At 43.0% G+C, this 15,000-nt stretch overlaps 1 protein-coding gene across 2 annotated transcripts in view; it reads right to left on the reverse strand.

Annotated features, from left to right (window-relative positions):
• Window positions 1-614: 614 nt before the first annotated feature.
• The window catches only part of LOC147022123 (multiple myeloma tumor-associated protein 2 homolog), a 60,221-nt gene continuing 45,835 nt past the window's right edge, over window positions 615-15,000 (reverse strand). The window contains exons 7-9 of one of the 2 annotated variants that reach the window (XM_085892727.1): window positions 11,745-11,821; window positions 11,509-11,634; window positions 615-4,798 (exon numbers count right to left, since the gene is read on the reverse strand). In XM_085892727.1, the coding sequence (XP_085748853.1) occupies window positions 3,325-4,798; window positions 11,509-11,634; window positions 11,745-11,821 (1,677 nt within the window). In that variant the 3' untranslated portion in view covers window positions 615-3,324. The other variant, XM_085892728.1, reaches the window with a different exon arrangement.

Consider the following 15,000-nt stretch of genomic DNA (forward strand, 5'->3'; position numbering starts at 1 on the left):
GCAGTAGAAGAAGAGGAAGAAGAAGAAGAAGGAGTAAAAAAAGAAGAAAAAGAAGAAGAAGGAGTAGAAGAAGAAGAAGAAGAAGAAGGAGTAGAAGAAGAAGAAGAAGAAGAAGGAGTAGAAGAAGAAGAAGAAGAAGAAGAAGGAGTAGAAGAAGAAGAAGAAGAAGAAGAAGAAGCAGAATAAGAAGCAGAAGAAGAAGAAGAAGAAGAAGGAGAAGGAGAAGGAGAAGGAGAAGGAGAAGGAGAAGGAGAAGGAGAAGGAGAAGGAGAAGGAGAAGGAGAAGGAGAAGGAGAAGGAGAAGGAGAAGGAGAAGGAGAAGGAGAAGGAGAAGGAGAAGGAGAAGGAGAAGGAGAAGGAGAAGGAGAAGGAGAAGGAGAAGAAGAAGAAGAAGAAGAAGAAAAAAAAGTAACTTTCTCAGCATTGTTTCCATTTGATGATCCAACAGGTTTCTAGAAAAAAACATGCCAGACTATATTGTAAAAACAAGTTTTAATCCTTATTTATTGTTTTTCACATCAGATGATACAGTGAACATGGGCATCCTGCATTTGAATTGTCTTCCATCTTCAATGTTTTCTTAGATCCTCCTGGTCCGGGATTTATATTTATTCCCCCCCCACCCTTGTCTTTTCCATGGAACATCCGAAAAAAAAATCATTAAAATATATAATTTCTAAAAATTGAAATATTTATATTTTGACCTACCGACCCTACATTTTAGCTGAAGAACTGTGTAAACCAAGTTCTAAAATAACTAAGACCTTACAAACACCATTGAGGAGAATTATAGTCAAACTTCAAAAATGAATGAGCTTTCACTTTTCACCTTTACAGAAACAATGCACTATTAAACAGGAACTGCAAATGTATTTTTTTTTTCCATCGATACAACCATGTGATTAACTTTGTTAGTGTGAGGTATTGTTCTGTTTTCAGAGATCTGTTCATTAGGGTTACAGGTGAAAGGTGGGCTGTTCATTTGCAACTTGGAGAAAGATGGGTTGGTAAGATAGCGTAGAGGTGTGCACATTTGTTCATGTGTCGAGCCTGGGCTAAAATGCTGACTCACATATAAACTGTCATCCTGGTGTTATACAGGCAGGGTGATTCATCAATGTGTATGCCGTCCCTCGGATGGACGTTAAACTGGACATCCCATCTGCTGTTATTGGTTGATGGACGTGACAGATCCCACAGTGCCCTTCGTGAAGAGTTGGTGTGAGCTATCGCCGGCACCCTGAACAAATGACAAATTCCTGCTCCAACCTATTTTGTCGAACATCTGGTTGATCCCATTGGTTCGTGAGAGACTGGACCAAACTTCCCCCACGAGAAGATGGGATTTATAGACATGAAAGTTTGGACAAAGTCAGCAAACCACTTTTTTTTTTTAAGCATGCATAGATATATCTATCTATACAGGACAAGGATGCAAGAAGAAAATGGATAAATCATTGCATTTGTGATTTGAACCTGGGATTCCAGGAGCAAAGGCTAACCAAAAGAGGTTAACAATGGCTCATCATTCTGGACCAGCACTCACTTCCCAAAGAACATTTTTTTATGTGGCTGGGTGGATCCAGCAAGATCAACTCAGACCTTTCATTATTATATCGTGCTGACATTTATTTTTTATTTTTAATATACCCTCCCAACCACCGCCCCACCACTTTTAAATGGTACATCATGCAGTTTAAACAGCAGTCATCATAGCTGGTAATACACAATTACGTAGTTAACCTCCAAATTATACCGTAATAAAGATATCTGCAGCTTGTAAACATAAAGCAGTCAGTTCGACAATATCCGCCTTGCAGGAAGATTGTCAAAGCAAATTCATTCATTTCATGTGCAGCCTGTGGCTTCTGATTTGCATCATTGCAAGGAGTGAGGCTGTGCTGCTGATACAGTGCCCCCTGCTGGTTTGGGCAGGAATTTGTAATTTATTCAGGGTACCATTTACCGTTAGATCTTTAATGTCTACCGACTAATACAAGCAGATGGGACGCCCAGTTTAACATCTGTCTGAGGGATTGCAGCACACATTGATGAATTACCCTGCTTGTGAAACACCAGGATGACAGTTTATAGCTGGATCGAGAGTCGAACCAAGGCGAGACAGCTTCGAGGTGAGTGCGTGTTCCTAAGCCACCGTCAGCGGCTAAGGAAATCAAAATGTCCGTCCAAAATGAACCTCGGCCCAACCTTCGAACATGAAGTCCAATGACTAAGGACATTACAGACACCGCATTTGGAAAACAAGTGATAACCCAACTCTGGGGGAGGGGGGATGAATATTTATTTTCAGTGTGTTCCCTTTTTTTGTTTTTTTCTTCTTCCTTGCAGTCACAGTCTTTTCCATATTTTATGTTGGATTTGCAAAAAAAGGAAAACATGAATAAACCAGATATCACTTGAGTAAGGAATTCATTTTTTGAAACCAATGAAACATGGTCTCAATATACAGTGCTTGACCACAATTATCAAAATGTTACCCTCTTACTTTTTTTATTCTTATACGACACATCACGGTCAAAAACTTCCCCATGCCAACCCAAGAACGCGGGAATAATTGGGGCCGTTAAAAAAGATTCCCCAAATGGTCAGTCCAGTCACCCCTCCCCCAGCATGGTGTCCACAGAAAGCACACTGTCCATGCCCCCTTTCACATAGCACATTAATACATAGCCATGCCCCATGCACACAGCACATCAACTGCCTGGCATGGAGCTTCTCGGCTGCCACGAGCTTCCCAAAGCGGCTCGCACAGCAGCAGAGGCTCTGGAACACGACGCAGACATTGCAGCCAGAGACGTGAACAATGGTCCTCACAAATCCTCGACAATCCGTACAGCCAAAGGAACGAATGCAGGCTGCTTGTGTTTTTGTCGTCATGCTGTTGCAAACTATATATTTTTTTCATGCAATTTAAAAAAAGTCAAGTAAGTTGTAGGACTCATGAAATGTATAAAACAGCTGGGTGGCTTACGGAGGAGAAAGAGAAAAGGTTGTCTATTAAAAGTATGCATCACCACAACAAATATTTATCCAACAAAAAAATATTTACAAAACACAACCAAAAAAAAATGCAAAAACTGTACAGTTTATCAAAGGCAAAAATTATTTATCACAACAACTGCACAAAAATGGCTTGATGTAATTGCAGTTGTAAAATCAAACAAACTTCGATCACGTTTATGAAGCCATTTTGATTTGACAGATAATTGTGATGAACAAGATATGTGCCTTGGAAGAACAACACATTGTTATTCTCATCACTCCTTCAACAGATGCACTAATCATGATTGAATGAGGATTGTGCTATTCACTGTCAGTATCATGATGGTGCGTGTGAAGTGAGGACCTTCTTTCAATTGGACAATGACGGGGCGAGGTCCTCCTCCTCTCTGACGAGCGGCCACGGGGCGAGGTCCTCCTCCTTTCCGACGAGCGGCCACGGGGCGAGGTCCTCCTCCTTTCCGACGAGCGGCCACGGGGCGAGGTCCTCCTCCTTTCCGACGAGCGGCCACGGGGCGAGGTCCTCCTCCTTTCCGACGAGCGGCCACGGGGCGAGGTCCTCCTCCTTTCCGACGAGCGGCCACGGGGCGAGGTCCTCCTCCTTTCCGACGAGCGGCCACGGGGCGAGGTCCTCCTCCTTTCATACGAGCGGCCACGGGGCGAGGTCCTCCTCCTTTCCGACGAGCGGCCACGGGGCGAGGTCCTCCTCCTTTCCGACGAGCGGCCACGGGGCGAGGTCCTCCTCCTTTCCGACGAGCGGCCACGGGGCGAGGTCCTCCTCCTTTCCGACGAGCGGCCACGGGGCGAGGTCCTCCTCCTTTCCGACGAGCGGCCACGGGGCGAGGTCCTCCTCCTTTCCGACGAGCGGCCACGGGGCGAGGTCCTCCTCCTTTCCGACGAGCGGTCACGGGGCGAGGTCCTCCTCCTTTCCGACGAGCGGCCACGGGGCGAGGTCCTCCTCCTTTCCGACGAGCGGCCACGGGGCGAGGTCCTCCTCCTTTCCGACGAGCGGCCACGGGGCGAGGTCCTCCTCCTTTCCGACGAGCGGCCACGGGGCGAGGTCCTCCTCCTTTCCGACGAGCGGCCACGGGGCGAGGTCCTCCTCCTTTCCGACGAGCGGCCACGGGGCGAAGCTCTCCTCCTTTCCGACGAAGGTCCATGGGGCGAGGCCCTCCTCCTCCTCCTCTTCCTCCTTTCTGAAGAATGGCAACAGAGAGAGGCGCCCATACTTTCCAAGGAATGGCCACAAGGTGAGAGCCCCCTTCTTTCTGAGGAAAGTACATGAGACGAGAAGCTCCGCCTTTCCAAGGAATGGTCAAGGGGTGAGGCCCTCCTCCTTTCAGAAGGACGGACAGGGGACAACTCCCTCGTTTCAGAATGGTCAAGGGGCAGGGCTCTTCTTTGCAAGGAATGGTCAAGTGGTGAGGCCCTCCTTCCCAAAGCACGGCCATAGAAAGGGTTCCTCCTCTCTGAGGAAATCTTTCCATCTGAATGAGGAAGACGAGAAGTTTTCCAACTGTCCGATCCTTTAACACAAGAAAACGTTCCTTGACCCTCTTGGTTACTATTGTGAGATTCAGTTACTACTCGCAACCTTTTGGTACTTGGATTATGTGAATCACTCTCTGACGAACTGGAATCATGACGAGGCCCACATTTCCTTTCATAACGTTGACCAAGCTGTAAAGGTGTCTTGTATCTTTCATCTGGGTGATTATTTTGACGCTTGCATTTTTGCTCATCTTGCAACCACTCCTTCGATTTTGTGTTCAAAGTCCTGCAAATTTATCAAATAAAGTGGTCAATTATAATTAATGTCAAAATAATCAACCTCTAGGACAGTAGAGCAGGCAAACACTATTTTAAATAAAACGTCTTCTCGTACAAAATGATTAGAAGCCTGTAATGAAACCAAATAAAATGGAAATCAATTACATTTGCCCCACAATGACAAGAGTCCCATGTTTTGGAGAAGAAAAGTTGCAATTACCTAATCAGTCATCAAGGCTCATAAAAAAGCATCTTCCAGTATAGAATGATTAGCAGCTGTAATGAAAGCAAATAACCAATTCAAACAAGTTGTCTTCTCTTCCTGGAAGGCAACCTCAGATCATTCCACAAAAAATTGATGAAGAAAACAATGGAACCAACCAATGTTTGAAAAAGTTTTTTTTTGTCTTTTTCTTACCAAAAAAAAAAAAACAGAAGAAAGAAAAGAATGAAACTCCACGGAAGAAAAACTGGAAAATTCGGAAGAATTTGTGTGAGGTTAACGAGTGTAGAAAAGACCATGGCTTTGGATTGGGGATGATCTGAGATAGTGGAGAACAGCTGTCTTGAAGACCTGGAGGGAAGAAGGAGATTGAAGGGGATATGGAAGTTGATTCCACAGGTGTGGGGAGAAAAAAAAGGAACAAATGGGCGGAGGTGAGTATTTTTTTTTTTTTGTATAAACCGTTGAAGGCTCGAATGAGAGCGAACACACAGAACGTGCAAAAAGGGGGGCAGGAGACAAGAGGCGTGAGAGAGAAAAGCACAAAACAGTGGAACAGAGACATGAGGATATCTGTGGAAGGGAGAGGGATGGGGTGGGGTACACAAAGTAAACAAGAATGGACGACAGGGACTTTCAGGAAAGAAAGCAGGGAATTTGAAGGAGGTGGGTTTGGGGTGGATTAGCGAGGGTAGAAAAGATCGTGGTTTTGGATGGGGGAAGATAAGAGATAGTGGTGAACAGCTGTTTTGAAGACCTGGAGGGAAGAGGGGGTTGAAAAGAGTGTGGGAGTTTGTTACAAAGGCGATTTAAAAAAGAAGAATGAAAGGAATGATGATGAAAAAAAAATTCCACCAAAAATCGATTCTGGATTTAGGTTGTTTTACAAGAAGAGGGTTGATGATGGACCGTGTGAGCCCTGCAGAAACCTGGAGCAAAGTACAGAAAGAGCAGAGGGTGCAAGACCAAAAAGGAGGCAGTAGAAGACAAAGACCATCAACATATCTGATGACAAAGTGACAAGCCCATAGGTTCAGCTTCAGCATGGGAGATTCCAATGATTTTGACGGCGTTGGTTTTCACAGCACCAAAATGAGCAAGATTGGGCTGGCTCCCCTGCTTCACGAGGGGACACCAGTACTATGCCAAGCTCTGTATGAAGGCTTTGGAGGTGGATAGGAGTTCAGACGTGCAAAGGAAAGACTTTGTATGATGGGGGATGCCTGGTCAGTGGCTTTTGAGGCAAACGCTGAAGTGTGATTTGTTCAAGAAAGATCATGGCTGAAAGTGAGTTCCATGAGTTTAAATGACTGAACCTCCTAAAGAGGATAGGGGTTGGGTGGGAGGTGAGAGGGTTGTGAGGTGAGAGGGTTTGCCAGACCATCCTTTCGGAAAGAGATAGTGAGGGTGTGAGATTTGTCAGGATTGAAAGACATATTCCAAGTGTTTGACCAGTTTGCGATTTTGTCAAGGTCTGAAGAGAAGGAAGAGGCTGCAGCCTGCCTGTCTGAAGGATGAGGGATGTCATGGCAGAGAGTGGAGTCATCCACAAATAGATAGAGGCTAAGCGCATGAAAGTGGTTACCACCCATATTTTAGGGCATACCCTGACTTGAGTGGCATTTTTGAAAGTCACAAAGACTACTTCTGGTCATGAAATTTGGTTCATTGCAAAGGCAGTGTTCCATAGGACCTTAAAATATATAGTTTCATGGGTGTATGATGTATATTACTGAATCTACAGGATTTTTTAAATTGAATATACATGCCCAGTATTGGCCTTTTTTCTTGTTTCACCTTAAAATATGACATATATATTAGACCATGCAAAAATACAACATATAAAACATTCTATATGAAATTTCTCATCTAATCAAAAGGTTGTCACCCACCGTCTGAGAAAATCAGCATTTGTGTCGGTCAGTGGTGGATTCGCATGATATATACACATTCTGGCATATTTTTTATTATCCCCATCCCCCCCCCCCTAATTTTGACTGATGTCCATAACCCCCAAAACTTCGGACCCTCCCGATCTTCACAAATATGCATTTTCACTCGAGGAATGGGAAGGATTATAAGTGAGAATTAGAATAAGGTTCACTATCAGCTTAGTTTGAAGTAAATCAGATCATTTTTGACGAAGTTATGAGCGAAAAACGATTTTGACATTTTTGTGACCTGACCTTGACCTTTGACCTAATTGGACCCAAAAGTTAATGGGGTCGTCCAAGGTTCATTACCCACCTGTGGATACAATTTGACAGTGTTTGAGCCAGCCGTTTTCCCGTAAAGTTGTATTTTCGTAACCATGTTTTAGTTTGTTGGCTCGTAGCCAACATGTGGCTCTTGGTAGAATCCTTTCATCTCCTCTCCCTGTTAAGGCTGGAGTGCCTCAAAGCAGTGTTCTGGGCTCAGTCTGATACCTGATCTTCATAAATGATCTCTCTGACTGGAAAATCCTCGAGGCTAAGCACATGTAAGTGGTTACCACTCTGTTTCAAAAAATGAAGTTTGTGCCATTGCCTTCTCACTACATTTTTCTGAAAGTGTAAGTCTAACTGAGTTCAGAACAAAAATCCGCATAGCTTAATTACATATACATATATATATATATATATACACATATATATATATACATATATATATACATATATATATATCGAAATATGATACTTTGAAGAAGGGGTACCTATTCTAATGGTTTTGCGAGTTTTCAATGAAATTACCTAATTTTTCTTTTTTAGCAAAATAAATGAAGGTCATAGTATGCAACTTATTCTAGCAACTAATCTAATAATCAAAATACCAATTTCTGGGATTAAGAAATAATACATACCTATTTTTTTTTTATTACTGCTCTATTCAGTGACTGTCAGATGCTGAAAAGCACTAAAAGAGAGAAGATTTATCGAACAAATTCTTGGACGTAACTTTTCAATTCAATAAATTCTGGGAGTAACAAAAAGCTCTCTAAATTCTCCAAAACTGTTTTAACTGCCTTCTAAATTAATAAAATATTTTTTAAATACCTGGAAAAAAAAAAATGTAAATTTTTAAAGAAAATTAATTTTTTAATCAAATTCAAAAAAGTGTGACGTGCAGTCGGACAAAAATGCAAAATTACTCGAAACCAAAGCCATGCATGTTTTCAATATTTTTTATACTATTATATCTATATCACTGTGCCCCATTTGTAAATAAATTTTAGTGAAAATAATCTGATGCACAGAATAAAAGCATTTTTTTTAAAACGTGATGTGCAGTCGGACATTTGGGTTGGAAAGTTCGGTCAAGCCACTGTAATTAAGTATCCACCCGGATCATCTCAATTTTTTTTTTTACATTGATTGTTGGTAATAAGTTGAATAATTTAAGACACGTAAATATGAGTTATTGATAAACAAGTCATATTGTTAGGGGATTTCATAGTCCCAGGCTCTAAAAGGGCAATAAAACAAGAAAAAACAAGTGGTGCCAGGCACAACAAATCCCACCCATTTAAGGCATAAAGTTATTTTGGGGGTCAAATTGAAATTTGATAATCCTTAACCTGAATGTTGATTATAAGGAATAGAATAAGGAATATTTTAGTCTTCGTTTGAAGTCAATTAAACCATTTTTGACGAAGTTATGACCATAAAATGATTTTGACCTTTCAAGGCCACGTAAGGTCAGAGGTCATGGTGTCAAATGAAAGCCAATAAAGGACTTGATATATGTCTTCCATAGTAAACACGCATATTCCTAACCTTTTTATCCCGCCCCCTGGAGGAAGGGAGCAGGATATTTTAATCGTCCGGTTTGTTTGTCCGTCTGTTAGCAACTTTACGGCAAAACGGCTTTAGCAAACACTATCAAATTTAATCCACAGGTGGGCAGTCAGTGAGCGATGTGTGGAGTTAGCCTTCGATGCCATAGGGGAGAGGTTCCCAAACCCAGGGTTGCAACCAACACTTGGGTACACCTTCTGCCAAGGTACTTCATCTTCCAGGGAGGGCATCACGTTTCACAACTTCGATGATGATGTTTGCAAGGCTCTTCCTGCTTTCCATGCCCTTACTCGAAGCTTGGTGTTGGTTTAACGATTAGGGTGGCTGGCTTGGGATCCTTGGTTACTGAGTTTGATCCCCGTCGGCCATTGAATTAACACCAGGTGGGGTTGACTCAACCTGTTATCCTTCTGAGGTCGGCGAAATGAGCACCAGTGTAGTGGTAATGGAGGCACTGCCTCAGCAGCATAGCTTCCTCTGTCATCGATGATGCAACCAGCAGCCACAAGGCTGCACACGAGAGTATGCCCGAACTGGGTCTGATTTTATACTCAACCATTCTACGAGTGGTCAAAGTTCAGAAGTTTGCAGAAGATGAGGCATAATCCAGAAGTGATGCTCATACTGACAAGCCTGGAATCAACTCAGGCCAACACTGATTAAATCGTCGATTGTGTTCTTCACGTAATATACAACAGGCCACAAAAATAAATGACTCCAGGGGATTGCCGATATGCAGTGCTATTTAGTGGCAAATTAACGAAATGAAGATTCTCCACGGCACAGAGACTTCTTCCAGAAAGGAAATCGTGAGAATGCCATGCAAAGCGTGTCAACCTGGTTGTGCATGGTGTGGCGAATTGCTTGAATGGTTTATAGCAACAACTGGATCCTTCCCATATATGGATAGAATATTGAGAATAACAGTAAACTCGTTTAAATTTGGTATGAGGGAGAGGTACGACCCACAATGGAAGAGCTCGTACATTAGTCACAGGAGCAAGATGGTAACTGATCATCTCGTCAAGCACCAAGTCGCAAGAAAAGGACCGACTTTACACACAAAATAAGTCGAAATGAGTTTACTGAAGATGTAAGCTCACCCTTTCCTACAGATGGTTATTGATTACTGGCTGACTTGCTGTCAACATCGACATTTGGGCATCGAAAGTCTTGCATGAATGCCGATATGACATGCGCCCATCTGATGGCCCGTTAATGATTGAATTTTAATTATATTGACCATAAATAAAAATTTAATACCCCCCCCCCCTCAAAAAAAAAATTCAAAAACAAAAATCGATCATCTTTATTTTATTCACCAAAAAGGTTGGTTCTACTAGAGGTCCATTCAGGGCCCAATTTAGGCACTTTGGCTACCGTTTTTCAAAATTTGGTCGGCTCCATTGTTTTATGTATCCATTATCAAAAAGAAAAGTGAACACCCTTTCCCAGATGGGCACAATTCTGAGCCTAACTATTCCCTCACTTCAAATGGCACCACAACTGACTACTTATGAGAAGGCTGAACACCTCAATTCTGTTTGCTTCCAAATCTTGAATACCCAACCTCTCACTCCCTGCACCTACGCTATCCTCGTGTACCCAACTGCTCCAGACTGGAAACTGTCTCTTTCCCACATGAGAAGGTGGAGAGGTTTCTGGCCAACCTCAACTCCGATTCTGCAACAGGCCCAGACGGCTTCAATGCAAGTCATAAAAATCCACTTTACTGATGGATTACTGCTCTGTGCTTTGAGCTGGCGCACCGACCTTACACCTTGTCATTCATGCTGTGGAAAGCATGGCCCTCAGAATCATTGGGATCTCCTGTGATGAAGCTGGGTGTCTGGGCTTGTCACATCACAGACAGGTTGGTGACCTCTCTGTATGCTACCACCTCCTTTTTCGTCTTGCACCCTCTGCCCTCTTAGATTTCTGCAGGATACACATAGTCTGCCAATAACCCCTTTTGATGAAACTCCCAAAATCAAGGCTCACTGCTCACCTCCACTCAATTTTTCCTCTTTTCTCTCACTTGTGGAACCAACTTCTCCAGTCTGTTCAATCCAAAGCTTCAAGACAGCCGTTCACCACTACCTGAGGTCATCCCCAATCGACACTCATGATATCTCTTTGACCCTAAATGACCCCATCCCCAATCGCTCCTTTTTTTTTAAAGGTTATTGTGCTCCCCCCCTCTCCCTCACCTATTTTTGTTTGTTCCTGTTCTGTTTCATCCCCGCTTTCACCTTCCTCTTGTTCACCCCCATGTGTCCTTCTCTCCCCCCTACCCCTCCTTGACCTCACACTGTCCTATTCTGTTGTTGATGTCCCCCCTCTTCCATTCTGTTCTAGCTCTTCAAGCATAGAAAAGAAAAGGAAAATAAATAAATAAAAGGATATGACCTAAAGCTAAACAATGAAAAACAAGGACAAATGTGTCCAAGAGCCACGTCCTAAAGGTTTTGTCTTCACCAGAAGAAGAAGAACAACAAGAAGAACAACGCGGAGCTCTCTTAGAGCCAGCGTTCGCAACGCGACGCGGATAAAAATTACATTGGGATTTCAATCCCGAGTGGAATTAAACAATGCAAAAGAATATGAAAAGCAAATACTGTTCCTGCTTAATCTCAATTTCCTGTCATCTCATCAGCCACAATGCCACCACAGTGAAGTTCTGCATTAGATATGCAACAGCTATGCAAGTAGCCAACTCACCGATTCAACTTTGAGTCCTCATCACCAGAAAAACTACTTCGAGAATGAGATCGCCGAAATTGGCTCCTCCTCTTTTTCTTTTCCTTCTTGTGCTTCTTTTCCTTTTTCAACCTTTTTCCTTTGCCACTAAAAAAATAAAATGGTGAAGCAAAACTCCACAGTAATGTTACAAGGACGATGGGCTGGCCACAATTAAATGTGGGATTTGTTAACATGTGGGGAAAAGAGCACCATACCATTCATACTCGGCGCCTTCCACAGGAACGTCTTTCCTTTTTCCAATTGATTCTTCTTTTGGAGGAACATTCTGATGCTGTACCAAAAAAAAACATAAAGAAATTGGTCAACATATCGACTGAACAAATGAACAAAAAAAGATCAAAACAGACAATGCAGATGTTTGTAAAGCAACTTTAACTTGATAAAAGGGTAAGGGACAAGTTTCTGCAAACTTATAGTACAACCAAAAGGTACACAAATGTACCAAGGATGATATTAATTTATGTGAGATTAGCTTATATTAAGCTATGAAGCCTTAAAAACACCTGCTGGAGCGGCCTGGTTGGGGGGGGGGGGTACGGGAAGGTGGGGCAAATGTATTTTCTGCCAGTAGCTAGCTCCACCCACTCCTACCAGCAGAGATCAGCAATTTTCACTGTACCAGGTGCATAGGTGGACATCGCAAGTAATCTCCGCATCATTGCGATGTGGAGGGATTACTTTGTGGCAGCGATTTGACCCTGGGTATCCTCAGCAGGGAAATGAATTTTTTTTTAGCCAAAAATTCAGCCGTTTTAGATTCTAAAAGGTTCACGCATACATATGCCAAATTTACACTGATAAACTTCAATTGAATTTACTTATTCGTACACAGCATGTGGCTGCTTGGCTGCATCATTTTCTGGGGGCGCAGCTGTGCTGATGATGCAGTGCCTGTTACCAGCACACTGGTACTCATTTTGCCAATCTCGGAAGGGTGACAGGCTGTCAACCCGACAGCCCAACAGGGGTTTGAACTCAAGACCCTAGGATCTTGAGCCAAACACCTTAACCATTAAACCAAAACCAGGCCTTTCAACGGAATTAATGTGGTGCCAAAGTAGCACAGGTTTGATGGGTCAAATGGCTTCCCCCTGCATCAAACTTCCATGTGAATCTATTCAACATATTCAACTCTGCTTAAACCAGAGAATAAACGTTTCCATATGTCCCAGATGCCTCATAACTGCCAATCTTGGTGGACATACACATCCTGTGTACTCACCTACAAGTTGCTTATGCATGCTTTGTCTGGGCATTTATCAATATCGATGTGAATAATGAAAATGTTTTCGTCCAAATCCAATTTTTTTTGGACCGTGTATTGCTCGGGTCCCCCCCCCCCACCCTTTTTTTCTCTCAACAGGATCCAAGGATCAAAGTGTTGCTCCCATACACAGACATAGACGAACACAAGAAACATAAAACAAGACTGAGACAAGACAACACACTGCCAATGAGCTTGGGGGAAATGCTGTCACTTCCCAGGATACTCTGGGTACCAGTAGCATCACAACAATGGCGGCGTCTTTCTCATCACCACAGCAGATTTCAGTCGATCAACGATGGACGGCTGCGACACAAAAATCAAAATATCGTGCTTTGAAGCAAGTGGGACTCCCACTCTAACCGGGCATGTGGCGGCGAGTGAACAGCAGTGGGGAGGGAGGTTATTTTTGTTAACCGTGCACTTTTTCGAACTATTATAGACCAGCAGTCATTCATTGAAAAATCAACAGGGCTAGATACTTTGCATGAGGGAATTTGAAATTTGAGAGCTATTCATGACAAAAGAATTGAAATAATGTTTCAATTGATCACCGACGACGAAGACCACGATACGAAAATCGAAATATCGCGCTCCATAGCGAGTGGGCTCCCTGGCCCATTGGGATGGGTGGCAGAAGGCAAAACACAGCGGGAAGGGAGTTCATTTTGGTTAAGCGTGCACTTTTTGCGTATTATTAGCTCACCTGGGAACGTAGTTCCGGGGAGCTTATGGGATGGTGTGTCGTCCGTCCGTCCGCAAATACGTTCAACTTCTTCTCTAAAACTACACATGCGGTTTTGATGAAACTTTACCACAATGTTCATCACCATGCATGTACCAAAGTTTGTTCATGGCATTAACAAAAAACAACAACAACTGACACTTTATAACTGGTGGCTGTGATGACCGGACACCAAGACGTCGGGCTTTGATAAAACACAGAAATTAGTTATGGACCGAGTAACACGAAGTGTTCTATCTATTCATTATGTATGCAGTTATCCCTTTTTCTTGGGGACATCATCGGTATCAATTGAATTGGCATTTAAATTATCTGAATGCAAAGTAATAAATGTGCAGGAAATGTCACAGTGGGTCCACAAGGTAAACCAGAACTCCGAGAAATATGAAGCCCCGCCTTCCAAGTCTCTCTACTATGCGGGATTCATGAGTTATGAACCAAGTAACACGCCAAATTCAATCTATTTATTACGTAAGCAGCTTGTCCTTTTTCCTGAATACATAGTATCAATTGAATTGGTGTTTAAACAACCTGAGCACAAAGTAATAAATGTTGACATCATGGGTGCAGAGGGTAAAGTGGAATTCCCCCCCCCCCAGAGTCTAATGAGGCCCCACACATTTCTCTGCAACACGGGATTCACAAGTTATGAACCGAGGAATAGGCCATGTTCCATCTTTTCATTCTGTACACAGATGACCATTTTTTCTGGGGCCATCATCGGTATCAATTGAATTGCTACTCCTATACCCTCAAACGCATACAGGCACAGCAAAGTGAGCCTTATATGTGTATATATATATATATATATATATATATATATATATATATATATATATATATATATATATATATATATATATATATATATATATATTGTTGCGGTTGTGGAAATTCGCAAGACATCATTCAGGTTCCCCGAAGATCAGTTATTTCGATAAGTATGTCTTTCAGGTTCGAACCCCCACCGATGTGTAAAGGGATTTGTTCGTGTGCCGGGCTGTAAATCTTTGAGGTAGCCATTTTTCTTTTCTATCTTTTATTTTAAAACAACACAATCTCCTCATCATCGACAAACAACGCCATCTCCGCAACCCAGCATCTCCTACAACACGAAACAAACAAACAGCAACCGTCATCTCCTCATCATTGACAAACAACGCCAACCATGTCCTGAACAAACAACGCGAGCCGATTTGCATAAACTGATCAAAATGAGGGCTTCCCCGAAACCAACTAGTGACGTCGGACTTGGGGTTTCCAGCGAGGCGTTCGAGGGGTGAGAGGTCCTGCCAGCTGCGGTGGAGTCGAGCAAGCTGCGTCGTGGTCCAGGCCAACGGCCCTGAGACGGTCGAGCGACGTCGCTGAGGAAGTGAACGGGTCCCAAAGAGAATCAACTAAAAGAGCAAAAGACCCGTTCACTCCACCGAACGTGTCGCCG

The sequence above is a fragment of the Eptatretus burgeri genome, chromosome 8 (genome assembly GCF_056783735.1).
Source record: "Eptatretus burgeri isolate ZD-2024b chromosome 8, Ebu_testis_v1, whole genome shotgun sequence".
Taxonomy (NCBI): domain Eukaryota; kingdom Metazoa; phylum Chordata; class Myxini; order Myxiniformes; family Myxinidae; genus Eptatretus; species Eptatretus burgeri.